This window comes from Vombatus ursinus, unplaced genomic scaffold (genome assembly GCF_900497805.2).
Source record: "Vombatus ursinus unplaced genomic scaffold, bare-nosed wombat genome assembly UNPS02014870.1, whole genome shotgun sequence".
Taxonomy (NCBI): Eukaryota; Metazoa; Chordata; class Mammalia; order Diprotodontia; family Vombatidae; genus Vombatus; species Vombatus ursinus.
In genome coordinates, this window is record NW_020954648.1 from 7,641,280 (window position 1) to 7,668,232 (window position 26,953).

The 26,953-nt window shown below is 38.7% G+C and overlaps 1 protein-coding gene across 1 annotated transcript in view; it reads right to left on the reverse strand.

Annotated features, from left to right (window-relative positions):
• The window catches only part of DGKI (diacylglycerol kinase iota), a 543,147-nt gene that overhangs the window by 147,726 nt on the left and 368,468 nt on the right, over positions 1 to 26,953 (reverse strand). Inside the window, exon 21 of the mRNA XM_027842255.1 lies at positions 14,973 to 15,073. Within this exon, the coding sequence (XP_027698056.1) occupies positions 14,973 to 15,073 (101 nt within the window). The remainder of the gene's footprint in view (positions 1 to 14,972; positions 15,074 to 26,953) is intronic.

The window sequence follows — 26,953 nt, forward strand, 5'->3', positions numbered from 1 at the left end:
AAAAAAAGTTTGAAATGGATGCTATTGTAAGGAAACTGAGTCTGAAAGAGCTGAAATGACTTGTCCAGCTCTGTGTGAGGCAGGATTTGAACTCAGATTTTCCTTACTTTATATCCAACAATCTGTTCACTGTGCCATCTAGCCATACTATCCCACTCCAGTCCCCCAGGTCACTCCACAAAGCTGCTGCCAGTACGGACTCCCTCAGCTCTAGGGAGCTTAGACTTCCATGGCATTCATGGGGCATAGTCAACCTTTAACTTTCCAGTTCAATCAAGAAGAATCCTTTTCACATTTTGTGAGACACAAAGCATCTTTGTAGTTAGTTTAACATAATATCGACTGTCTACTTCCAACTTAATAAGTGTTTATTGATTGGCAGATCAATTGCCACTATATCAAGCAGCTAGAAAAGGAGGGGGAGGGAAACCAACTGGTCTGAGACCAACTACCTCACCTCCACCACACGCATATTTATACTGTCTTAACTTTGTATATATTGCTTCTCCCAAGTTGAATATAATCTCCTTGCAGGTTTCCATGTTAGTGTCTCTACCCCAATGCTTAGCAAAATGCCTAGCACACAGTAGTGCATTTAATAATTACTCCTTGGGGCAGCTAGATGGTGCAGTGGATAGAGCACTGGTCCTGGATTCAGGAAGACCTGAGTTCAAATCTGACCTCAGACACTTGACGCTCACCAGCTGCGTGACCCTGGGCAAGTCACTTAACCCCATTGCCTGGCCAAAAAAAAAAATTGCTCTTTGAATTTATTGTAATTAACCTCCATGTCTCTCTCCTCTCCTATAAGTTCAGTATTTGGTTTACAGTCTTTTTAAGTACCCCAAACCTTGCTCCCTTCAAACTATCTGGCCTTCCAATACACCTTCCTGCCCTACCATGATCTTTGACTCCTGTTTACAGAAGGGGTCATACCACAGACCTGCCCCCTCTGCCACAGTTCTGCCATCTGAACAACCAGAAGAATAAACACATTGATAGGGTGGTTTTTGTTGTTGTTTCTTTTATTTTCAAGAATACCTAGAATGCGGGGTAGCTTTCTCAGGGCACATGGGTAAGAAGGTTTCAGATGCTATGTTAAATTAGGGAAATTAATTCCTATCTTGATGACCTCGCAGGGTTGTTATAAGGATTAAATTAGATAATGTATATGAAAGCCCTTTCTAAATTGTAAAGCAGTAGAAAAATGTAAGATGTTGGCATTATTACCATACTACTACAGCTGATCCTACTTTGAGCTTGTCAATTCAATTCAATTGACAAGTATTTTTTTTTTCTTAATTAACTACTATATTGCATACTGTGCTAGGTACTTAAGACACAAAGATAAAGATGAGATAGTTCCCATCCTCAAGGAGTTTACCCACTCCTAAGACAGGCTGGTTACACATGCACAATGATGAACAAGTACACCCCTACCCCACCAAAGAAAATCTCTAAGAAGAATCCAGATATTTATTTAGATGGTATAAGATAATACACCAGGGGGGTCATATTAGGAAATGGAAACTGCAGACTGGGCTGGTGTGAATGAAGGAAAAATTACTTATTACCAGTTTACTATATTCTAGGTACTTTACTAAATGCTGGGGAGATACACACATACACACACACACACACACACACACACATATATAAGACAGTCCCTGCCCTTAAGGAACTGACATTCTAATGGAACCAGGTAATACATAAAGGTGACCTGAGAGTTGGAAAAGAGGGGAAGGTTGACTTAGGGTATGTATGTGGAAGAATGGTTTGGAGCTGGCTTGAAAGTGTAATGATGGCCTGATTCCAGGCAAGATGAGGTGAAAGGTCACCTACTACAGCCAAGGGTCTCAGAAGTGGAAAATTGGGCTCCAGCAGGAAGCTGGCTGCTATGTATTGAACTCAATAAAAGTATTCTGCTAACAATAGAGTTAAGGGACTTTTTGCTCTTATATTGTCTGAATACTTCAGCTTATCTTAAAGTGACTATTCTCATATACCAAAGGACAGGACTTAACCAGTGAATGGTTACCTCTATAAGCATTAACTGTCTCAAACACATATCCATGATCAAAATGCAATGCCACCCATGTTAAAATCTCTGAATAGAAATAATCCATGTTTAATGTAAGTTCCTTGAGGGTGGGGATAACTAAATTGTTGTCCTTGTTTCCCCAGCACCCTAGCCAGTGCCGTGTACATTTAAGAACCCTTAATAAATACTTAATGAATTGTGAATATGATCATGGAGGTCTCTGAAGCAACCTGTGGAAGGATGACCTGCTTTATCATAAACCAAGTAAGTCCTTTGAATGATAAAAAAGAATTAGATAAAATAAAAGGGAAAGAAGAGATTTGGATTGGGATTACTAACAACATAGTCATCTTTGTATCTCAATTGTTACCTCAAACCAGTCTTCTGCCACAAGAGGAATAGCCAGCACGGTTCTATTATAAAATCAATAACATTCAGAAACTGACCACTCCCTCCCCAATGAAAACAGCTGCACATGTTTTTGAAAAGCCAATTGAATTCAATGACCCATATCTAAAATGAATTGATTAGAACAAATACTCTTCTAACCAACTGTAGTGGGATATGAAATGGTATAATGTCAATGTATGAGTTTAAAGGTACTAGAGGAGACTAGGAGAAAGGTGATAGGCTCTCTGCCTCTCCTCTAGGTCATCATTAGGTAAGAAAAATGTGAAATGTAGCCTTGAGTCTTATGAATAAAGACTTTAGCCAATCCAGATTCCTAGTCACTGAAATAAGTATAAGAAGTGGGGAAATAAAAATGATGGATGGAGAAGAAAGAGAAGACGGAAAAAGCAAAAACTTTCGCAACAGTCATTGCCCTTCAGAGAACAGACTGACATCATTTAACTGCCCCAAAAGACATCCAAAATGATATACCTACCTCCAGGAGAGCAAAGACTAATCTTCACAGAATGGTTCTGTATGTCAAGTTGTTAAATGAGGAGGGAAAATTCAATTTTAGATGGAGCAATCGATAAAATGAAATCATCATTTTAAGCAAACAGGAAAAGCAAAATGTATTTATACAATTTAAGATGACCCAGATTATCATACTTGATGTTAGAGCCTTAGAAACTCCATTACAGAGACATGTCAGGAACAAATATCTTAATAGCTTCCCTGTGGCATTCCTGTAAAGATGGTTTAAAAAAAATAGTAGAAAACACAAACTTTTCCAACTGGAAACTTCCATAGAAATGATTCAGGCTAAGTATCACATTTTACTGACGAAGAAAATGTAGCTGAGAGAGGTTAAGAGTCTTGTCCAAGGTCACAGAGCTAGTAGGTAGCTAAATTTGCTTTCCTACTTTGTTTTTTGTGTCCAGAGGCAGTATGCTTCTACACAAATGAGTTTTTCAGTCTATAAACATTTATTAAGCACCTACTATAGGCCAGGCACTATGCTAAATACTGAGGAAACACACACATACAAAAAGGCAAGACAGTCCCTACTCTTAAGGAGCTCACAGTAACTGTGGGAGGGGGCGGGAGGGGAGAGACAATATGCAAATAAATATGTAGAAACAAGTTATGTACAGGATCAATTAGAAATAATCAACAGAGGGCAGGTAGTAGGAGTAAAGTGGATTGGGAAAGGCTTGTGGTAGAAGATGGGATTTTAGTTAATACTTGAAGGAAGCCAGGAAGTGGAGACAAGGAAGGACAGTATTTGAAGCTTGCTGAACAGCCAAGGAAAATGCCCAGAGTCTAGAGATGGAGTATTTTGTATATAGCAGGGAGGCCGGTGTTACTGAATCTCAAAGTACCTGGCAGGGAGTAAGCTATAAGAAGACAGAAAGGCCAGGTTATAAAGAGCATTTACTACAAAGTCAAACAGAAGATTTTATATTTGATCCTGAAGGTAATAGGGACCCACTGGAGTTTATCTCAGAAAGACCTCCAAATCCTCAATATCTCAGTACTAACTCAGGACATGATCCTTGTATTAACTATACTGTCTTCCCTTTTCCATCTTGACTCCTTTGGTTAATCAGTTCAACTCTATACTGTCTTCCTTTCTTGAGTCCCTTACTCTCTTCTACTATCACCAATTTTGCCCTGCCAAACCTCAGCCTTGGATTACTCCAGCTATCTACTGCCTTCACTTTTACAAACATACTGCTCAACCAAGTTGGAGAAAATGATGGCACCATGCTAACTGGGTCCACTACAAATCTGTGTTATACAACCTTAATTGGGCCCTCTCTATGGGGGCAATCCTTTTCTACCTCCCTAATTAATTCACTATCCCACTCATCACATCAGCTCTTCCAATCATTTTTCATCCCTCCTCAAACCTCCCATGACTCCTCCCCCACCTCCCACTTCTAAGAACCTTGCCTCATATTTCACTGAAAAAAGTGAGACCATTCACTAAGTTTCCTCTTCTCCCTTTCTCCTCATCTGCCATCACTTAGAAGCCTTCCCCCACTATCTTCTTTTTCACCCTTGTTTCAAATGAAATGGTGGCCCTTTTCCTTATCAGGGTAAATGCCTCTACATGCACAAGTGATTCCATTATAATCTCATCTCCACCAGCAGATTGTCCCTTCTATCATCCCCACTCTCTCACTTACCTTCAGTCACTTCTTGTCTACTGGTTGCTTCCTGGCTGCCTACAAATATGTCTATGTCTCCCCCTCCTCAAAAAAACCTTCACTTGATCCATCCACTAGCTATCATCCCATATTCCTTTTACCCTTTGTGGCTAAATTCCTTGAGAAGGCTATTTGCAGATTACTGTCTCCACTTCCTCGAATACTTTTTCTTTTAATTCTTTACAATCTGGCTTCTGACCTCATCATTCAACTGCTCTCTCCAAAGTCACCAAGGATCTTTTACTTGCCAAATATACATATGAACTTTTTTTCAGTCATCATCCTTCTTGACCTCTCTATAGCCTTTGACCCTGAGAAGATCTCTGCTCCTTGATGCTCTATTCTCTCTAAGTTTCTGTGCCATGACTCTCTCCTGATTCTCCTCCTTCTTATCTAACTGCTCCTTCTCAGTCTCCTTTGCTTGACTTTCACCTAGGCTAGGTTATGATTGCTAAAGTGGGTATCCTCTAAGGCCATGTCCTGGCTACTCTGCTCTTCTCCCTCTATGCAATTTCACTGGGTGATCTCATCAGCTCCCATGGTTTCAATCATTATCTCTATGCTGATCATTCTCAGATCTACTTATCTAGCCCTAACCTCTCTCCTGACCTCCAGACCCCCACTTCCAACTATCTATTAAACATCTCAAACTGGATGTCCCATAGATATCTTAAACTCGATATATTCAAAACTGCACTCATCTTTCCTCCCCAAATCCTTCCCCCTTCTGAACTTCCCTATTACTGTTGATGGTACCAACATCCTCCCAGTCACCAGGTTTATAACCTAGATGTCATCCTCGACAGTTCACTTTCTTCTCACCCCCATATCCAACCTGTTGTCAAGGCCTGTTGATTTTACCTTAATAACATCTCATATATGCATCCTTTTCTCTCCTTTAACATTGCTGCCACCCTGGTACATGCTTTTATCACCTCATGCCTGGACAATCTTGCTTGTTGGCCTCACTGCTTCAAGTCTCTTTCCACTCCAGGTCATCCTCCACTCAGTAGCCAAATAAATATTCCTATAAGTGCAGATCTTACCATGTCACCTCCATAAAAATGGGGCTGAAAATAGTCACAGGAGTGTTTTGTGGGAAATCTGATTAATGGTTGGAAAAAGCTTGGTAATATGATATGAAATGTATGTCTATAGCAAATCAGATGGTCAGAAGTGAACAGACAACAGTTCCATTTGCCAAACTAATTGGCCATCAGCAAGTCTCTTTCCTCAAATTCTAATTTTTCAGTTTTATTTTCCCATGCTTAATGCCAAACAATTTCATTGTTGTTTATCTCTAGGCTTATCTTCAGGAAGACTAGATAAATATGAATACAAATACAAGGAGAGAGAGAGGTGAGGGAGAAAGGGAAGGAGGGAGGGAGAGGGAGAGAGAGATGCCCTATTTTTCTTTGCTTGTATCATTAAAATGAGTGAAGGAATAGATGGAAAAGACAACTAACAGTTTGAAATCTAAAGAATTAATATAATAAAATGTGATTAATCTGCATTCCACTAAATCAGAATGTGGGATAATTAAAGGTAGGTTGAGCTAAAGATTTCTTGTGTTCCATGAGTTTGCTAAGAAAAGTATGAGGACAAATATTTGCATGACTTATTTAAACCATTTAGAACACTTTTTTTTAAAGGACCCTGACTCATTAATGGTGATACTAATTATAATGGATGTTTATCTACTCATTAAAATAGACCCAGCAGGACCTCTCTTTAGCATCATTTAGCTAGCAATTAATCAAAATTTACTTAAGTTCTTGAAAGCAATTGTTTTTTTTTTCCTTTGGAAGGAGATGGAAAGGTATAGACTTGTAATTTCATCTGTATAAGGAATTCACAGGTGTAGAAGTTCTCTTCACCTGTGCAGATCAGTCCTACTGCTGAGTTCTGCCTAGGAGTTGATTGTTTTGCCCACACAGCTAATCTACGTTAATGACAGGGCCTTACCCTATCTTTCTGGCTGGAGGGCCAGCCCTCCATCCAAAAGTTACACCATGAATGTCTCGCTGGATGAAATACTGGAGCCTAAAACTATTCAAACATTCAGAGTCTCACTCATTCCCCTGCAGTTCATTCCAGGTGGTAACATTAAGCTGTAATTACACTGCTTTTTTTTTCTTTCACAATACAAAGAAGATCTAGAAGCTTGAGCACCAAAGGTCTTGGCAGAAAAAAAGAAGTCTGCCTCTACATGAAACACAACCCCCAAGTTATTAACAATAATTTCTTACCAAAAACAAGCCTTTGCAATAATTTAGGACAAGCTCTCAACTTTATAAAGTGAGGAGAAACTGAAGGCTAGAGAAGCATAAGTGTTTTGTCCAAGGTCACACAGCTAATTGAGAAACCATTAACTGAGCCCCCACAGTCATTTCTTCAAAGTAAAGTAGTATTTTTGAGAGTATTCCTGATCTGGAGGAAGAAAGGACAGGGGAAAGAACAGTCCTAGGGGAGGAGCACATAGTATAACAGAAAGACCATTTACTTTGGAATCAGAGGATTTGGGTCTGAATTGTCACTCAGCTTCCCAATACCTGGAAAACTATGGGTAAGGAAGAAAACAGGCATTTATTAAGGTTAAGAGATAACCTCTCTGGACATCAGTTTCGTCATCTTTAAAATGAAAGGATGAGACTAAAGAACCTCTGAGGTCCTTTTCAGCTCTAATTATGATGCTCAGAGCCTAAGAGGCAGCTAGGTGTCACAGTGGACAGAGGCTGGACCTGGTGTCAGGAAGATTTGAGTTCAAATTCTACCGACCCTGGGCAAACCACTTAATCCTTGTCAACTTTGGTTTCATCATCTGTAAAATAGGAATAATGATAGCACCCACTTCCCAAGGTTGTTGTGAAGATCAAATGAAATTTTTAAAGTGCTTGGCACAATGCCTGACACACAGTTGGTGCTTAATAAATGCCTTTCTTCCTTCTTTTCCCTTCTGCTCTCTCTCCCTTCTTCCCTCCCTCTCTTTCTTCCTTTCTCCATTCCTTTCTTTCTTCCTTCCTTCCTTCCTCCCTCCCTCCCTCCCTTCTTTCTTCCTTCCTTCCTTCTTCCCCTCCTTCTTTCTTTTCTTCCCTTAAGTGGAGAAAACAAAGAGCAAGAACTCCAAAGAAGGCCTCCAGAGCCTCCTATCTCACTTGGCTTCAGACAATGATAAAGGAATAGGGTGACCTCCACCATGCTTATCAAGCAGTGTAGCATGGGCTATTCACTACCTTTGACAACATTTTAGTTCCATGCCAAGGATAATTGGGTCCAAATGGTATTAGATCCTTTAAAATGCCTCATTCATTTGGGGCACTTTAAGTGCTAGAGGTGGCCTTCTCTAAACCCTTTCTCTTACCCTTCTCCTTCCCCAGGCTCATGCTGGGAAAATACTGTAGGCTGACTAGATTACAAGATTTCCTATGAATGGGCAGGGTACAGGCACTCTGAAAGTCAAGAAATAATAATCATTAATAAAAATAATAGCTACCATTTCTATAGCAACTACTATGTGTCAAAGCACTGTGCTAAATGCTTTACAAATATTTTCTCATTTCATCCTCACAACAATCTTGCAAGGTAGGTATTATTATTATTATTATCTGCATTTTACAGATGAAGAAACTGAGGCAAACAGGTTAAATGATTTACCCAGTGTCTGAGTGTAGATTTGAACTCAGGCCTTCCTGATTCAAGACCCAGTGCTCTATGCCCTGTGCCATGTATGTATGTACGTATGTGTGTGTATGTGTGTATATATATATATATACACACACACACACACATATATACTAGAAGTGAATAAACCTGCTATGTTCTTAATGGTTAATTATACATTTGTATAAGGGGAAAGAAACATGTTATACTATTGTTTTTGTCATTTCTTCAGGGGATTGAGCTTCTCTTAATCGTGAAAGCTTAATGCCTAAAAGGAGTTAATTCACTCACATGATGCGACTTTTGCATCCTTTAACTTAATTTAGTTACAGAAACATCACAATACATTTTCCAAAATAAGAAACAACTACAGCAGACTTAAGGTCTTAGCAACATTGTCTTTCTCTGCTATCAGAAGGACTTGGAACACTGCTTTGAGATAAAGCTATCAGAACAGCTCATGTTTCACACTACTAAAGAGTACCAACACTCTTTATAGCATATACGTTATCAAAAATAAACACCAAACAGAGCCAAACATTTGTAGCAGAGAAGATAATTGCCAACTTCGCACGTTAGAGTTCTGCCAAGAGATGAACTGTGAGGCTAATCATTTGTTAGCTAAGTTAAACCTTCATTACTGGTATAAAAATATTGACTAAGCCTGGAATCCCTACTTTGGAAATGCAATCTGTGTGAAAGTCAAGCACATTATGGCAATAAAAGCATATTTTCATTTACTGACAATAATGAAGTGAGAAGACCTAGATGATTAGGCTTAAAAATAAAAGTACAAACAACACCCTATTTAGGGCAGCAAAATACAATAAATAAAGCTTTAAACCAGAAGTAATGAAACCTATATCTCAGTCTTCACTATCTCTTATTGCTTGTTTGAGCTTTGGGAAATTATGTAGGGGCTTGCTAAACTTTAGTTTACCATCTGTAAAATGGGGACAATTGTTCTTCAGTCACTTCAGTTGTGTCTGACTCTTCATGATTCCATTTAGGGTTTTCTTGGTAAAGACACTAGAATGGTTTGCCATTTCCTTCTCCACCTCATTTTATAGATAAGAAAACTAAGGCATAGAGGGTTAAGTGACTTGCCCAGGGTCACATAGCTACTAAGAGTCTGAGGCAAGATTTGAATTCAGGAAAATGAGTCTTCCTGACTCCAAGGCTGGCTCTCTATCCACTGCACCACCTAGCTATCTGGGGACAACAATACCTGTCCATCTTATGCTATAGGTTTATTGTAAAGTCAGAAAGACAAGCTATGCAAAAATTTTATGGTGCAATTGTGGTAGGAGTTTCTCAGCCCAGGTTCCTCAAGAGCCTAGGGAGATCTCACCTCTCAGTAAGTCCACATGACTGAAAGTCAACTGAAAAGAAAAGAAATCTATTAGCATGCTAAGGAAGACTGCTCACTGGTAGCAGCTTCAGTTTCTTAGGGTATAGACTGGGCTTTTATAGTTTTCTAAGCTCTCATAAAGTATGCAGTCAATCAGTAATAGCCCATAACAGAAAAGGAATGATGGAAAATATGCAATCATTTGGGTCACAGTTGTTGCTAAAAGTCAGCTTTATTCTGTGGGAAAATCTTTTCTCTGTGGTTAGTCTTATCAGAATTCTCTTTGTTGACAGGAAATCTCTGAGATGGTAGAGGCATCTTTTTAAACATAATTATTCTCATTCATCTTGTTTCCAAGAAAGAAACTAAAGGTCTCCTTTTATACAAACCTGTAACTCCAATTCTTTGGCCTTAAAGGCTCCTTTTTCTGGAAAGTATACAAATGTCAGAATTATAATTTATTAACAATAATAATGATGATAATTCTTTCTTATTTATAATATTAACACTTGCAATGTTTAACTCAGGGAGTTGTAAAGAAAGTAAATTGCAAAATGTTATTTTATCACTATTATTATTATGTGATCATTATTATTGTTACACACTAAAGACATTATTTAGTATTCGGTATCCCAAACTGACAAAAACTATTCAGTTCCTCATGTGTTTAGGTGTGGTTGAGAATACTAGATTTGGTGTCAAAAGCCCTAGGTTCAAATTCTGGTTTTGATACTTGCTATCTGACAATAGAATCTTAGATCAGTCACAACCTCTCTGGCCTTCAGTCTCCTCGTGTGTAAAACGACGAGGTTAGACCAGAACATCTCTAACGTTGTTTCTAGTCCTGTATTTTGTGATCCCATGAATATAAATACTACTTGCCTCAGTTTCATGAATGTTTGTATGTGTCTAACCACATGCTATGGAGGTGGAAGAATTAAACAAATCAGAGGTATTCTGCCTATCCTACCATAAGACGATCATTTTTCTGATGATATCGAACTCATTATTTTGTTTATTTCACTCTAGCACTAGAATAATTTTTTAAATGATAATAATGGCATTTACATCTTATCTCCTTTACAATAGATTCAAAAGATGCCAATCTTTGTTCTCCTTATTCTCACAACATTCTTTTGTACTGGGCAAACACAGGTATTATCAATTAGCCTCATTTTATACACAGGGTTATAGAAGAATTAAGGTTAAGCTTTCATAATTTCAAAAAGTTATTAGACTCTAAAAATAAAAAAAATCAATAGGCTATACATAATAGAAATTCATAGGATCATATACAATCCTCTTTTTCTGTTCTTTTTGTTTAAGGAAATATTCATGTTTATTGATGTTCTCAAGTTCATAATAATGAAAAAAAGCTATTAGGCACAAAGACTATCCTTCTTTACACACCCCATTTATATACGGTGTGCATACCCATTTCTTTACATTTTTTAACAGCTCTCCATTTCACTAGCCTGAGAGAATACAAGCCCTGTCTTCTGAGGCACTGGTCAATGGCTTAGGACAGGACTGTTTTGTCCATGCGCCTTGACAATGGTCCAGCTATTGCACTATATTGTTCTCCATTAAGTGTAAACTGTCTTCACATGGTGACTTATGTAGTGGGTGGGAGGCATGGGGTGACCATGCATTCAGTCTGTGAGGCAGCTTGGCTCACAGACTTGCCCAAGCTTTAGTGATCTAAGACCCCACCTGTAATGAGAAAAAGATGGAAAAAACAAAACAAAACAAAACATAGGAACCAATCAACCGTGGCATTTTGTCTAATTTTCATTAGAACCAGAAAGATTAAGTCTATTAGACCCTACATTAAGGGTACCTGTCATGGTTGTTCAATGTCACAGAGTAATTCAGTGGCAGAATTGAAAACTGACCGCAGTTTCCAAGTAATATTGTACAACATCAATCAGTAAAACAAAGATTTTTCGTAAGAAGTGTTTCATGTATTAATAAATCTTTTAGGAGGAGTTAAAAAATGAAATCAGATTTACCCAAAGAATGATTACCTTTTTGCCTAGAATAGATGATTTTGAGCTGGGTCAGCAGAGACTCACTGAGAGACATAATTCAGCTGAAGGGAACAATTTTGTACTGTCATTGTTACAGCTTTTGCTTAAAAAAAAAAATCGGTCCCTCATTGTTTATGCTCCACTGCTTAAGTTTAATAGACTTTCCTCTCCTGCAATTCGCAACCATCATCTTGTGGTTATTCTCATCAGCCTAGTGATGAAGACTCTAATTGTTTTAATTAAGTCTGAAATTTACCAGCAGGAGTCAAAGAGGGGAATGTCAAGGCCTAGCCATCTCAATTCTATTGTTTTGAAAAGGGACTGGAAGGAAGGGGAATGGGGGGGAATTGACATAGTATCCCCATCTCCCTCTACAGTAAAATAAGCAAAGTAATTGAAAGGCCTGCCATCCTGTAATTACCAGGGAGTCCAGCATTACAGAGAGAACACGGCCTTTGTTACATGACAAACATTCATGCTTGTAATTTAATATGAATAATGGTGCAGACATAAGAACAAGCCTCTGTTAGACCGCTATCACAAACAGCCTGTATGCTGCATTCACTGGGTCATCATCAAGGCCATTTCTTTTTTAGCCACAGAAAACTAGATTGAAACCCTACATGCAAGGATTAGATGATGGCCCCCCACCCAACTGGCTCCCCTACCATTATGGGTGCATTTTTCTTCTGATTTGTACCTTGGAAAATAGATTTACCAGAATTCTTTCTCTCTCTTCCTTCTCCCCCCACAAAACACTCACAAACACACACACACACACACACACACACACACACACACACACACACACATTATCTGAAACAATGGATACTTGGTGAACTTTTACCATCTCCTAACTCTTGTTAGGTCTAACACTTACTAGCTACCTCCCAAAGGGTTAGCTGAATTGCTAATCAAAAGAGGGCCACCCACCCATCTCTCACTCTGTTTTCCTTCTTGGTGAGATAAGGATGCTTTGAGCTGCCAGGTAGAGGAGGGCCCACTGATAGCATTCCCTATCTGGCTGCCATGTGCCCATAAGCACATGACAACTCTATTTCTTTTGTGTTTATTCTTTTCTTAAGTAAATGAGTATTTCAAGATGAAAATACTCAGGCAACCTTCTGAGTTCAGGAGATCCAGAAGTCCCTTCAGACATCCCACCACCAAGTAGAGGTGGTAGCCATTGCTACTAGATCAATAGTGGCCAATGGCAGAGGAAACACCTGCAGACAGATGTATAAGAACAGCCTTACCAATGATAGGATGTGGTAACAGAAGAAATATCTGCTGAGAGATGTGGAAACACTATTCCCCCTCTATCATATCTACCAAGGTTGTGAAATGAGAAATTCAAGGACATGTGGGAGGTCAAAATTGGTTGCAGATTGGGAAGTGAAAGGCCTAAGTATGCCTTGGTGGAAAGTGGACAACATGAGGTACAGGCAGCAAGTTCCCTTACAGAAGAAACAAATGCTGTCTATGGACTCTGAAAGGTACCAATGTTCAGAACACAACAAAGAACAATATTTCAATGGAACTCAATGAGGAACATACAAAGGGAGGAAATGACTTCCAGTGCCAGGACTTTAAAGGTATCCCTTTGCCACAAGTGTTCCCTATACTTGGACCTCACTACCATTATATTTTAAGTTTGAGCCCATTTTTCTCATAGATCTATCTGTATTTGTAGGAAAGTAGACTCCAGTCTTTTGAGAAGAGATTTTTTTGTACCAATTATTCTTGTTATATCTACTCAGTAAATTCTTTTTGTAAAAGGGAATAGATTTCATCTGGTTGGTTGATAAATAGAAGCACATCAGGGGGGTCTCAGAAGTTACTGTGTTAAAAGCAACAATCCCTTATGGTTATCCATAGAAGGCTGAGAAGAGAAGGAAGCAACTGACCCTGTGAGAACCATCACCCTTGAGTACAAGTGTAGGTTGAGAGAAGTGAGCCTAGAAGAGATACTAATTAGTTTTAAGTCCTGGTTCTTTTTTTCCTACACATCAAGTATTTATTAAACATATACACTTACATATATAACTATATACATATATATACACACATATGTTTGCATAATATACAATAGAATAATATATAATACATAGACACTAGTCATTTAGTCAGTCATCAAGCATTTATTAAACATATACACATATACAGATACATAAATAGGCAGATGTGTTTATGTGTATATGTATATATATTTAATAAATGCTCAATGACTAACTAAATGACCAGTGTCCATTTATATGTTAAAGCTAAAAGCAATGACAGTCTGGATATTTACAATTTCATGGTTTAAAAAATCAGTCATAATCAGGCTTGAACAGAAACAATGGAGTTTCTTTCCAAGAGAAATGACCATAGAACTTGAGAAGGAAGACCAGGGTATATGACTGACTTAAGAGGACTTACGTCTTCATCAGGAAAACTTTTTCTAAATCTCCATGTTGACTCCAGATTGACCATAGTGAACCACAAAAGGCCATCTTAGTCCAGCTACAGGATAGCTGTGGGTTTCTGGAACTACTCTGCATGCCTGCTTTTTGGTAAGGAACTTTGGAATAAGTCATATAGTGAGATCCCTCTAAGTCCTGGCTCTAATCTCCTTAGTCAGTCCTGTCCACCAAATGCAAGTTTGACTCACCTGAAAATCTGACAAATAGCACATAGAATCAATTCTACTACCCCAGTACATCGGACCTTCAGCATAATGGATGTCACTGTAGCACAGAATTCAAGATAAGGTGGCTTAATTAAAAGAAATACTGGAAGGTCTACATCATATATAGTTTCACTTCCAATAACTGGATGATGACAGTGCATAATTGTTAGATTATATCATACATAACAATATCTGCAGACATGAAGGCTGAAGACACAGCTGAGTTGTGGTGGGGGAGGGCAGTCACGAGTAAACACATAGCCTTGCACTGCACCCAGGACTTCTTGTATCTTGCTGCGCTTTGTATTATAATCAATCATTTGCTTTTCTCATTCATGGGGGAACATAAGAGAGACTAAAGCTATATTTAAACCAACAGATCCTACTGTCATGCCTATGGAAAACTGATTTCATCCTGCTGATTTCCCTCTCTGGTTTACCTTTAAATATACACACACACACACACACCTATTCAGAGCCTTTGTTTTTGTTCCTTTGTTCCCTCATTGTTAAAATTTTGGCATACAAGCAATAATGAACCTAACTGCAAAATGAAGGAGAGTGAAGAAAGCTTTAAGTCAATTGTATGAAACTCAATGACACACTCTTAACTTACAAGCTTCCCGGAGCTTTTCTTTGTCATAGTGCAAGCCTTCATAGTCTTGTAAACTAATTCTGTTCACTCGGATCCGTAGGCGATCTGGGACAGAATGGGGACTGCAAAACAAGAAAGGAAATTAGATAGAAAGAAATGATTATTTGGAATTGGGGGTTCATGGGCCTCGAGACATCCATGTTAGTTTTCTCTCAATGACTGGGGGAGAAAGTTTTTGCAAGAATTATTATTTGTTATAGTATTTCATTTATCTGGGGTGGGGTGGGGAGTCTTTTATCTAGCAACCTCAGGTATCTGGGACATAGTTGATAACCAGGAAGTATGCATAAAAGATTTCTGATCAACCAAAATGAAGCCAGAGCCTATTTACTCTGGTTTTTCATATAATTCTAACAGTGTTACCTGTTTTGACAACCCACTGTGGCAAGAGACCACAGTTGACAGCAGGACAATGAAGGAGGAGAGAGAGGAAAAAAAATACCAAAAAAATGTAAGAACTTCCAAAGTATAGTGTTCTGCTGACATTTAATGTAGGAGAAATCCGGCCTAAATCACTAGCTCCTGATAACATAATAATCCTGGGTCACAAAGAAAAGATTAGATTATGTTGACTATATTTTGTTGAGAAAGCAGGAAAATATATAGTAAAACAAGTTCAAAAGATCACACAACATAGTTTTTAAAACGCTTTGGTGGTTATGGGCACATATTTCAGTTATTTGGAAAATTCACTTCACTCCCCAAGGAGGTCTGTTAAATGCAGGATTACTGTACTTTCTGAAATGTCCAATTCATCACCGTATATATGGACTCAGACTTCTCAGACTGTTCTAGACTTCATCTCCAAAATAGTTATCACATCACTGCATGGATGAGAGATATAGCTTAGGTTTCATGACTTATACCATAAATCCATGTATTTTCTAGTATGTTTTTATATTTTCCCACTGGTTCAGAAATAACATTTATGATGATATTTCTCTAAAAAAATTTTTTTTCTGATATTTTTGTTGTTCTACTACCTTTATTTCCAAATATATCTCCCCATCTAGCTACCCCCTTATAATGATTTTTTAAAAGAAAAAAAGCAATTCAGCAAAACAGCTACACATCAATTAACTGTGACCAGTATCAGTCAGTCAACAAGTACTTGTTAAGTGCCTACTATGTTCCAGACACTATGCTCAGTGCTTGAGATAATGAAGAAAGTAGAAAAACAGTGCCTGCTTTCAGAGTCTGGGTCAAAAGCAGGAGACAACATGCAAACAAGTATGTACAAACCAGACACATATTGGATAAATTAGAGATAATCACAGAGGGAATGCACTAGCATTAAGGAAGACCAGGGAAAGTGAGAAGGTCAGATTTTAGCTGAGACTTAAAGAAATCTAGGGAAGTCAAGAAGCAGAGACTAGAAGGGAGATCATTGCAGGCATAGGAAACAGCTAGTCAAATCCATGGAGCTGGGTGTTAGAGTGTCACATGCAAAGAATAACAAAGAGGCCAGGGTCATTGAACCAAAGAATAAATGTAGGGGAATAAAGTATTAAAAGATAGAAAATGCAGGAAGGGGCCAGGTTATGAAGGACTTAAAAAGGCAAAAGAGTATTTTTATATTTGATCCTGGAGATAATAGGGAAGTATTGCAGTTATAGAATAAGGGGGCAGAAAGGCAACAGATTAAATAGGTGAAAGTAAAAGATGATGGCGCCTAGATTTTAGAGAGTGGGTGACTTGGAGGATATGGGGAGATCATAGTGTCTTTGACATGATCAGGGAATTTAGGGAGAGTTGGGGGCAGGGTTAGGGAAGATAAGGAGTGCAATTGTGTACATATTGAATATTAGATGTCCAATAGGCAATTGGAGATGTGAGACCAGAGGTCTCATACCAGAGCATGAGGTTTGGATAAAGAGATCTGAGAATCATCCCAATAAAAATGATTATTGAATCCTTCCCAATAAAGATGATTATTGAATCCATGGGAGTTGATGAGATCACCAAGTGAAATAAAAGGGAGAAAAGGAGCCCATGACAGAATGCTGAGGGTCCCACTTGGATTCTCACCTTTGAGGGTAATGGGCATGATCTGGATGAAATAGATCAAAGTAAACTGAGAAGAAGTAATCATATAGGCAGGAGGAAAAGCAGGAGAAAGCAGTGTTGTAAAATTCTAGAGAGAAAGGAGTAACAAGGAGGTGACTGACAGTGGCAAAGGCTACTTATAGTGGTCATGAAGGCTGAGGATTGAGAAAAGGACATTAGATTTGGCAATTAAGAGAGCATTACTAACTTTGAAGAGGAAATTTTCAGGTGAATGATGAGGTTAGAAGCCAGATAGCAGTGGTAAGAAGTGAATGTGAAGAAAGGGAGTGGAGGCACCAATTATAGATGGCTTTCTCCAGTTTAGTCAAAACAGGAGGAACAAAGAAAGGAAGATATCAAGAGAAGATGGATGGATCAGGTAAGGGTTTTTGAGGATGGAGGAGACAAGGGCAGGTCTGTAGGCAGTAGGGAAGCACCCAGCTGACAGAGAGAGAGATTGAAGATAAGTGAGAGAATAGAAATGATAGAGGGGGCAATCTGTAGAAAAGAAAAAGATGGAATGGGATCACTTGCGCTTGTACAGGGTCTTGGTAAAAAGAGCTATTTCTTCATGTGAGACAAGAGTGAAGGAGGAGATAGTGGCAGAAGGCACTTGCATTATATAAGAAGGGGGAAAGAAGAGGGAGCTCTCAATGAATGGCTTGACCTTATTACTGAAATATGAGGCAAAGTTTTCAGCTGAGAAGGTGGAGAAAGAAGAACATTTGAGAAGAGATGAAAAGTTTTAGAAAAGCTTTGGTAGTGAATGAGATAATGAACTGATTAGGAAGATGTAAAAGGATTGCGTTGCTTTGATGAGGGCCCATTTGGGATTATACAACATAAATTTGTAATGGACCAAGTAAGCACAGTTTCCTGATTTTTCTCTAGCTTTATTCAGTAACACATGAATATAACAAATGGAGGAAATAATCAAAGGTTGGAGCATGGCAAAAGTATGGGGGGGGGGTCAATGGACTCAAGAGTAAAGTGTAGAGTTAAACCAATTTACCAAGGATTCAAGATGGAGAAGGGAAGAGAGTATAACCAACATTGGCAATATTACATGTCCACAGTCTCCCACTAGTACAATGAAGATAGCAAAAGGTTATTTCTTCAATTTTTTCTATAGGGTTTAACTTCTTGGTAATTATAATTATGTAGTATTTAATTATTTTTGTTCTTTCGCTTTACATTGTTGTTGCCAGCATTTTCTCGTGCTACTTCACTCCATACCAGTTCATATAAATCTCCCCATAATTCTCTGAATGCTTCATATTCACTTATGACAGTCCTTCTGTCAAGGCTTGGATTGGCTGCCTTGTGAGGGGGCAAATCACTAAAGACCCTGGGAAGAAGTTTTTCTAGAGGACTATTATATATTGTTTCTAACATCACAATTACGTTCACACACCACAGTCTATTTAGCCACTCCCCAGTACACAAGAGCCATATATGTTGTTTCTAGTTCATTGCTAACACAAAAATTATGTTGACATTTCATTGGCTCAGTGACTTTTACCCAATAAATGATTACCATCAACCTTCCTAGGTTGTGGAAGAAAGACTAGGATTGTACCAAGGAAGTAGAGGGTGGTGTATTAGAACTGTAAACGATATCATTAGTTCCTAATTCCCTCCTTGCCTCCCACAAACAAAAAATGGGGACTTTAAAAATTCTTTCCAGGCAGGTTTCTCTTTAAAAGAGAAGTGTTTCAGATAATTGTACATCTCTGGGTAGAGAGAGTTAAGTTTTTCTCATTCCCTATTTTTTAGAATAACTGAGAGAAGTAAAGCACTCTCTCTATTGCATAGACATGTTCGTGTGCAAGAGCACACACACAGGATAACTAGGTTCAGATTAATTCCCCTGATAATGTAAACCCCAATACCAAAGCATATATCCAGATGCACAAAGATCAGTGAGCTGACAGGTGAGAGGGTGGGGAAATGGAGGAGTAAACAGGTATGTGGGTAAAGGGAGAAGTGGGGGTTAATGGAGTGAGTGGATAAGTAGGTAGGAGAAAGAAGATGGCTGGGGAAAAGGGGATAGAGTGTGGGTGACTAGTAAGGAATCTGAATGATCAACAAAATGACCATAGGATGTTACAATAAAATAGTAATTCCTGAAATACCAAAGAAGTCTGGTTCCCTCCTTCATCTCACCACCCAGTAGTTTTACAAAGTTTTACAAAGAAAATTAGCTAGTATTTCTACCTGAGCTGATCAAATCTTTTAGCTCCATCTTCATAGATATTCCTATCACCCCATGGGAAGCAGGAAAAAAAATGAACCATAGGAAAATAAGCTAGTTAAAGTACAACCTGGGGGCACGTTGTCATTAGCCTGGAAAGGTACAAACTGTTCAGCTATTTATGCAAGGCTATAACTAGGTTGGGATTTTGCTCAGGCATACCAGATTTAAAGAACACCAGCAGTACTTGAAGTCCTTCAGCATCTTAGAAACAAATGGTCTTAGTGTCTGGTTAGCAAAAATAATTAATTAATTTAAATAGGAGGCTTCCAGATTGGTGTGCTAAGGTGAGCTTCCCCACCCCATGCTGCCCTGTTGAGTGCATATTTCACACTGCTTACCCCAGATATGATACTTGTCCTAGGTACAAAAAAGTCCTAGTTATAGCTCTGGCTTTATGAGGTAACTTTAACATGGAATAGGTCAACAAGAACTCAAAATCACTATATACATACATACATACATACATACATGTATATGCATGTTTTTACATTTTATATACTTATGTATTACATATTATAATATATAACATAATTGTATATTATACATTTTATATACATACATGTTCCCAATGGAATTACATTACATTCCCAATGATGAATGTAAACTATTTAAGGACAGGGACTATCTTCTTTTTGTATCTATAATCCCAGTAACTAGCACAGTGTCCACACCCATTAGGCACTTATCAAATGCTGAATACTGATTGTTTGATTCAACAGAAGTCTGCATAACCCTGTGAGGTTATGGTAGCTGAAAGGCACATGGGGCTTTTACTGTGTAACAAACAGGCTGCTCCTTACATGACCAGAGCAAGAATCAGAGGATATTGTTTGCCAAACCCCCTTCATTTTACAGATGAGGAAGCTGAGGTCTACCCAAAATCACATGGGTAGTAAGTGCATTATAACACAGGCAGGTTAGGAAGGCAATTAGTCACTCAGCCAAGAAGCGAACTAACACTACTGATTGACCCAGAAACTGCCATCCAGTTGGCCTCCTTGATTAAGGGCTGAGTAATATGCCACTTCTCTTAAATTACATCCCTGGGTGGGAGTCCATGGGTTCAGAATGAGACACAGATTTTCAAACACAATCTATAATGTTTTCTTCTGCATGTTTTGCTTAACTGTATTTTTTGGTACAAAGGAACACTCTACTAGGAGGATGGGATAATGGAAAATGGCATAAATATAGCAATAAGCAAAACAACAGACACAAAGAAAAGAGAGGATGGGGAGCAGGGGATGGAATAGGTTTTTTGTTGCTGTTGTTTTTAATGTAGCTGTTTGCCTGGCTCCCATCGTGCACACCTGTCATCCTGATTCCACTTACAGCCGCCGGCTTCTATTTCTAATCCAATCACTTGTCCATTTGGATCTCAACCACCTCACTTTCTCCCAGTTTCTTGCCTCATAAGCAGTATATTAGGGATAAATAAAGAGCCTAGAGGAATTGGAAAACTGGGCTTTATCATGAAGCCTGTCAGCAAGGGTTATCTTTCTTTGACTGAATATTTCTGAGAAGGGGCAATATTCTTGCCCTCCATTTAAAATCCACTAGGCTACATTTCTGTGAATGTCTAATATTTTGAGATGATACCTATGACACCTACTGGTGCCAGAGGAAATTTGAAATTATTAGCACACACAGTAAATTACCTGGGCTAATCAGAGAATTAACTGGACAAGCAGTAACTGCTAAGTCCTAGAATTCCAGAAATTAAGAGCTGGAAATTAAAGTAAGTCATCCCAGGATGAGAGGATTGGGTAGTTAGGGCCACTACACATTTAGTTCAACTCCCCCATTTTACAGATGAAGAAAATTAGTCCCAGGGAGGGAAAGTAATTTGCCCAAGGCCATACAGGTAGCAAGGACTAGTGCTCATATATGAACCAGTTCTTCTGAGGCTAAACTCAGTGCTCTCCTAACCATCCAGTTGTCATTCATTCAACAAGCAATTATTAGATGCCTATATATATAAGGCATTGTGGCAGCCACTGGGGATGCAAAGAAAAAAAGGAAAGTCTCTGTGCTCAAGAAGCATATATTCTACTGGCAAAAACAACATGTACACAGATAAATCAATACAAAATATATGAAAGTAAATATAAAGTTATTGGGGAGGAGCGTGAGGTGAGGATGTCTTGAATGGACCTAGAGATCCTAAGAGGTGGAGGTAAGGAGGGGGCACACTACAACCATGAAGGGCAGCCTACGCAAAGGTATAGAAGTGAGAAACAGATTGTCACATTCAGGAAACAAAAAGTAGAAATCAGAGGAAACACGCATTTACTAAGGACCTACGATGTTCCAGGCACTGTGCTAAGCACTTTACAAATATTTTATTCTCACAACAACCTTGGGAGATAGGTGCTAATATTATCTCCATTTTATAGTTGAGGAAACTGAGGCAGACTTAGGTGTTAGGTAACTTGCCCACGGTTACCCACCCAGTAAGTATCTGAGTCCATATTTGAACTCAGGTCTTCCTGACTACAGGTCCAGCACTGAGCCACCTACCTACCTCAACTGCACAGTGGTACGTGCCAATGGTGGCAAACTCAAATATGGACTGTATATTGACTTGTTGTTGTTCAGTCATTTTCAGTTGTTCCCAATCTTTGTGACTACATTTGGAGTTTTCGTGGCAAAGACACTGAAGTGGTTTGCCATTTCCTTCTCATTTTACAGATAAGGAAACTGAGGCAAGCATGGTTAAATGACTTGCCCAGGGTCATACAGCTAATAAATGTTTAGGGTCAGATTTGAATTCAGAAAGATGAGTCTTTCTTACTCCAGGGCTGGCACTCTGTCCACTGTGCCACCTAGTTGCCCCCACATATTGATTTAGAAAGCCACAAATTAACATTATCTATATTGTATTACACACACACACACACACACACACACATATATATTATTTAACATTTCCCTCTGATTTGGGCCTACTTGGGAGTTTCTGACAGCTCTGGTGTAGGCTACACCAACGTGTGTGAAATGCAGTAATATATCAAGAATGTGAACTCAGTTCAGTGAACCCTCCCATTTTACAGATGAGGAAACTGAGCCCAGAAAAGCTGTTAAATATTCATCTAGTGAATGGCAAAGGTTAGATTCAATCCCTGGTCTCCTGGTCTCCTACTCCCTGGAACACTGCTTTTAAAACAGGGAGCTTCCTTCCTGGAACAGTATTCAGTCTCAACTGGCATTATAACTCTCTTCAAATCTAGATCACCCTCTTTGCCACTTCACAGACTAAGTAATAAGAGGACAACTGATAAAGAGAAGATGAGAGGAAGAAGATGCACGCAGAAGAAATGAAACCCATGTAATTCAATTCTGTCCCTTTATGTCACAGTGTGTTAGTGTGAGAACAGTTGCTGGCTGGCTGAGTGCTAAGGACAAACAACAAAGCTGTTTCTTCTTGGAGTCTAAGGAATAGAATTGCCAAGTCAGGAGTAGACAATAGAATTTTCTGAAATTAAATTTTTACCAGGGCAGTCAGTAGAGCAGAGAAGAGACTAAAAACTTGAGGGATGAAAATGAGATTCTCAGCTACTCTGACATCTAGCGCAAGCTATTCCTGGACTGATTAGATCCCAGAAGCCAAGGCTGGGTGATTTCCTCCTTCATCCCCTTGCTGAATCCCCAGTATGGGGAGCTACAGGAATAGCAGCCAATCTATACCCCAACTTGTAATTTGACCAAGTAGGTTGGGCCGTCATATGCACGTGAGTGAATCTTTGCTAAACCCCAGTTTTCTGTTTCAACTTCCCCAAGTGAAGTTTATCTGTTTCCAAATCTACTGCTTTCCTTGAATCTGCTATTCATACTTGCCAATCATGGGTACCTTCTTCAAAATCCTCCCTACCATGGAATTCAGACCCAACCTTGCTCACCAGAAAGTCTTCCCTGGGAGAAACTTTTGCTTACTATCAGTTTATGCCTTCTCTCCTTACGTCTCCCAAACCTATTGTTCTAGCCCCAGTCTTTCCTCTCTGAGCACTACATTTGGAATTCGACAATGTAGGTTTAATCTCAACTCTGTGACTTGCTGTATGACATTGGGCAAATCATTTCTCTTCTATGCACCTTAATTTTGTCCTCTGTAAAATAAGGCAACTAGTCTAGAAGGTTCTCTCGAGCTCTAAATACTATGATCTTGTCCTATTGCATATGTCCAACTGCTTACAGAACAACATCACCTTAATAATCCGCAGGAATATAAACATGTTCAAATTGAACTCATCATCTTCCCACTAAATCTGTGTGTCCTCTCAAATTCCCTATTTCTGTTAATGGTGTTTCATCCTGGCTCAAAATGCGGGAGTCATTTTTGACTTCTCTTTTCTTCTTCTTCCTCCTCTTGCCTCTCTCTACCTCCCTTCCTTCCTTCTCCTCTTTGTCCCACCTCTTCCTAGCTTCCCCTTTATCCTCAAATAAGCATAATTTTCCCAAGTCATGAAAATCATCCTGATTATGCCCTAGTTACTATCCTGTAACTCACTCTACTTTTACTTCTAAAATTAGTCTTCTACAACCACCTCTTCTATTTAATGACCACCCATTCCCTCCCCCTAAAAACTGGCTTTCACCTCTGTCACTGATGTTGTTATGCTGTTGTTTGTCTTTCATTTTTGAAGAGAACCAATGACATCATAGAGTAACGTCTTGACTCATGGGTGAACTGCATTTAAGCAAGGCAGAGTTGCACAGTCATCAGCTTCACTCTTTCTTCCACAGTCATCGAAGTCCAGTGGCAAGACAAAAGTTGAGATGACTGATGATGACACAAGATGCAGTGGATGACCTTGGCCTCTTTGATGTCTGACCAAGCTCTAAGCATTCCACAGCACCTCCTTCAGCTACCTTCCTGACCATTGGGACACATTTTTCTCATCTGCCCATTCTGCCACAGGAAGTCTTCACATTCTTGGGGTAGACACCCACCTACCTCTGTTTGAGGTTATCACTGATACTGCACTCATGAAGGTTACCAATTACCTCCTAATTGACAAGTCAAATGGACTTTTTCTAAGTATTCACGTTCTCAACCTCTCAGTATTTACTGACACTCTTAACCATTCCTTTCTTCTTGGAACTTTCACTTCCATGACATTGTGTTATCCTGATTCTCCTTTATCTCCAAACTATCCCTTCCCTACCTCCATGGACTGTGGTCTATGTGCCTTAACCTTCTATGTTTTGCACTGAGACAGAATAAATAAAACAGTTCTTGTTAACAACAGCCTTACAATCTCCATTTGGTCCTATAAGTGATGAAGGCAGAATCAGAGAAACTCACAAGTAACAAAGGTCATCTACTCCACCCTATAATGGTATTGAGTACTTAGGTGTAAAATCATTGCTAAACTATGGCTGTCATTAATTTATTCTATCAAACATTCATAATGGAAAAATGGATTTGCCTTGAGTCAGAGGAGCTTGGTTCAAATCCTACTTTGGACACTGAGATGCTTACTATCCATAATATCTTTGGCAAGCCACTTAACCTCCCTGGGCCTCAGGCCTCAGAAATGGGAGAGGGCTTAAACTAGATGACTCTAGAACAAAGATTCTATGAACACCTATTTACTTATAGCTGACATACACCGAGCATTATGTTAGATGCTGGGCAATGTAAAAGAGATCTTTTCTGCTACTGCCATATCTCACTCATAAATGTGGACTTGTGAAAATAGTTAGCATATATAATTTTTGTTTGTTAAAAAGTAAAGAGAAGGAAAGGGTTAATGTCAGACCTTTTACTGAGGGCAATAATAGAAGACAAGACTGTTTCCAGTTGAGAGGAATAATCAAAGCCCTCTCTTTGAGACTGACTCAGAAGGGGATTACCACGAGACAATCTGTGCAAAATAGGATTTCTGTGAAAGAAAACAAACTGTGGTGAAGGCAATTATTGGGACAAATAGAGAGAAAGGCCAGGCTATGCTGTTTGAGACTGTTTCACAGAGTAATATAGATACCTACTTAAAGCTGAATTTTTCATTTGCTTTTCTTCTGTATGTGTCATCTCTTGAGCTGCTGATTTGCTTTATTTAATAATCAAGCTTCCACAGTTTTTTTTTGTTTTTTTTCCTCTGTGTGTGTGTGTGTGTGTGTGGTTTTTTGTTTTTTGTTTTTTTTTTAATGTGATTTAATTGACAAAGCGCTTACCTGGCATATGCCTTGTCAGGCATGTTTCCCCACCACCATCTGGTGGCAGTGAAAAATATTACAAGAAAGAGTAGAACCACAGTGAGGATGAAATTTACCTTTGAAAAGCATTTTTTATAAAGTGTTATAATATGCATAATCTCATTTAAGCACTTGTAACAACCCTGGGAGATAGGAAAGGCAGGTTTTATTATCTTCTATTTAGCAGATAAGGAAACTGAGTTTCAGTGAAGCTAGATGACTTGCCCAATTTTTCAGGAGGGATTGAAAGCCAAATTTTCTAATTCCAGTACACTGTGGAACTCTTGCCATTAAACCACACCATTTCTCTTAAAATCCTTCATTTCATTCAAACCCTATCCCAGGATTACAAGTGAAGATTATTAGCTAGGAAATTGTGACGTAAGAGGTTTATGTTACAAAGAAGTCCAAAGACATTAAGTGAATCTCTGCCACATGGATTTTATCACTGTAAAGATGATGGGGCTAGGAGGACCACAGGAGTAATGACATAGATCTGGAGGGGTCACTGGAGGTCACCTAGTCCAATCATGTCATTTTATAGATGCGGAAAGTGAGGACCAAAGAGGTGCAGTCATTTGCCCAAGATCACATAAATAGGTAGTCAAGTAAAATGTGAACTTAGATGCTCTTAGAAATAATTTAGTTCAACTCCTCTATGGATCTTCCAGGCCATCTTTCTGCTCTAAAATTTTCATTCTCTACCCAACAATAAAGTTAAAAGTCTCTTGCCTGGGATTCAAAGCTCTGCACAACTAGATACCACCCTATACTTTGAGTGTAATAGTGTCCAGTGGTTCCCAGACATGCAGCACTTGTGGGACATAATTAGTGCTGAAATTTTTATAGCTGTGAACATCTTAATCATTGAAAGCACTAATTCATTGTTGGTGGAATTGTGAGCTGATTCAACCACTTTGGAGAGCAATCTGGAATTATGCCCAAAGAATTATTAAACTATCTATCCCCTTTGACCCAGCAATACCACTACTTGGTCTATTTTCAAAGGTAATTAGGGATAAAGGAAAAGAACCCATATGTTCTAAAATGTTTACAGCAGCTCTCTTTGTGATGTCAAAGAACTGGAAATTGCAGGGATGTCCATCAATCAGGTAATGGCTGAACAAGTTGTGGTATATGATTGTGATGGAATACTACTGTACTATAAGAAATAATAAGCTCAATGATTCCAGAAAAACTTGCATGAAATAATGAAGAGCAAAATAAGCAGAACATTGTATATAAAATAAGAGAACATTGTATACAGTAACAGCAATATAGTTTTAAGAATGACTTTGAGCAAATAAGTTATTTTGGCTATTATAAATACCCAAATTAACTATAAAGGACATTTGAAGAAAGATGCTATCTGCATCCAGAGAAAGAACTGATAAATAGAAGCATGTATAAAATAATTTATATATATATACACCTATTTGTG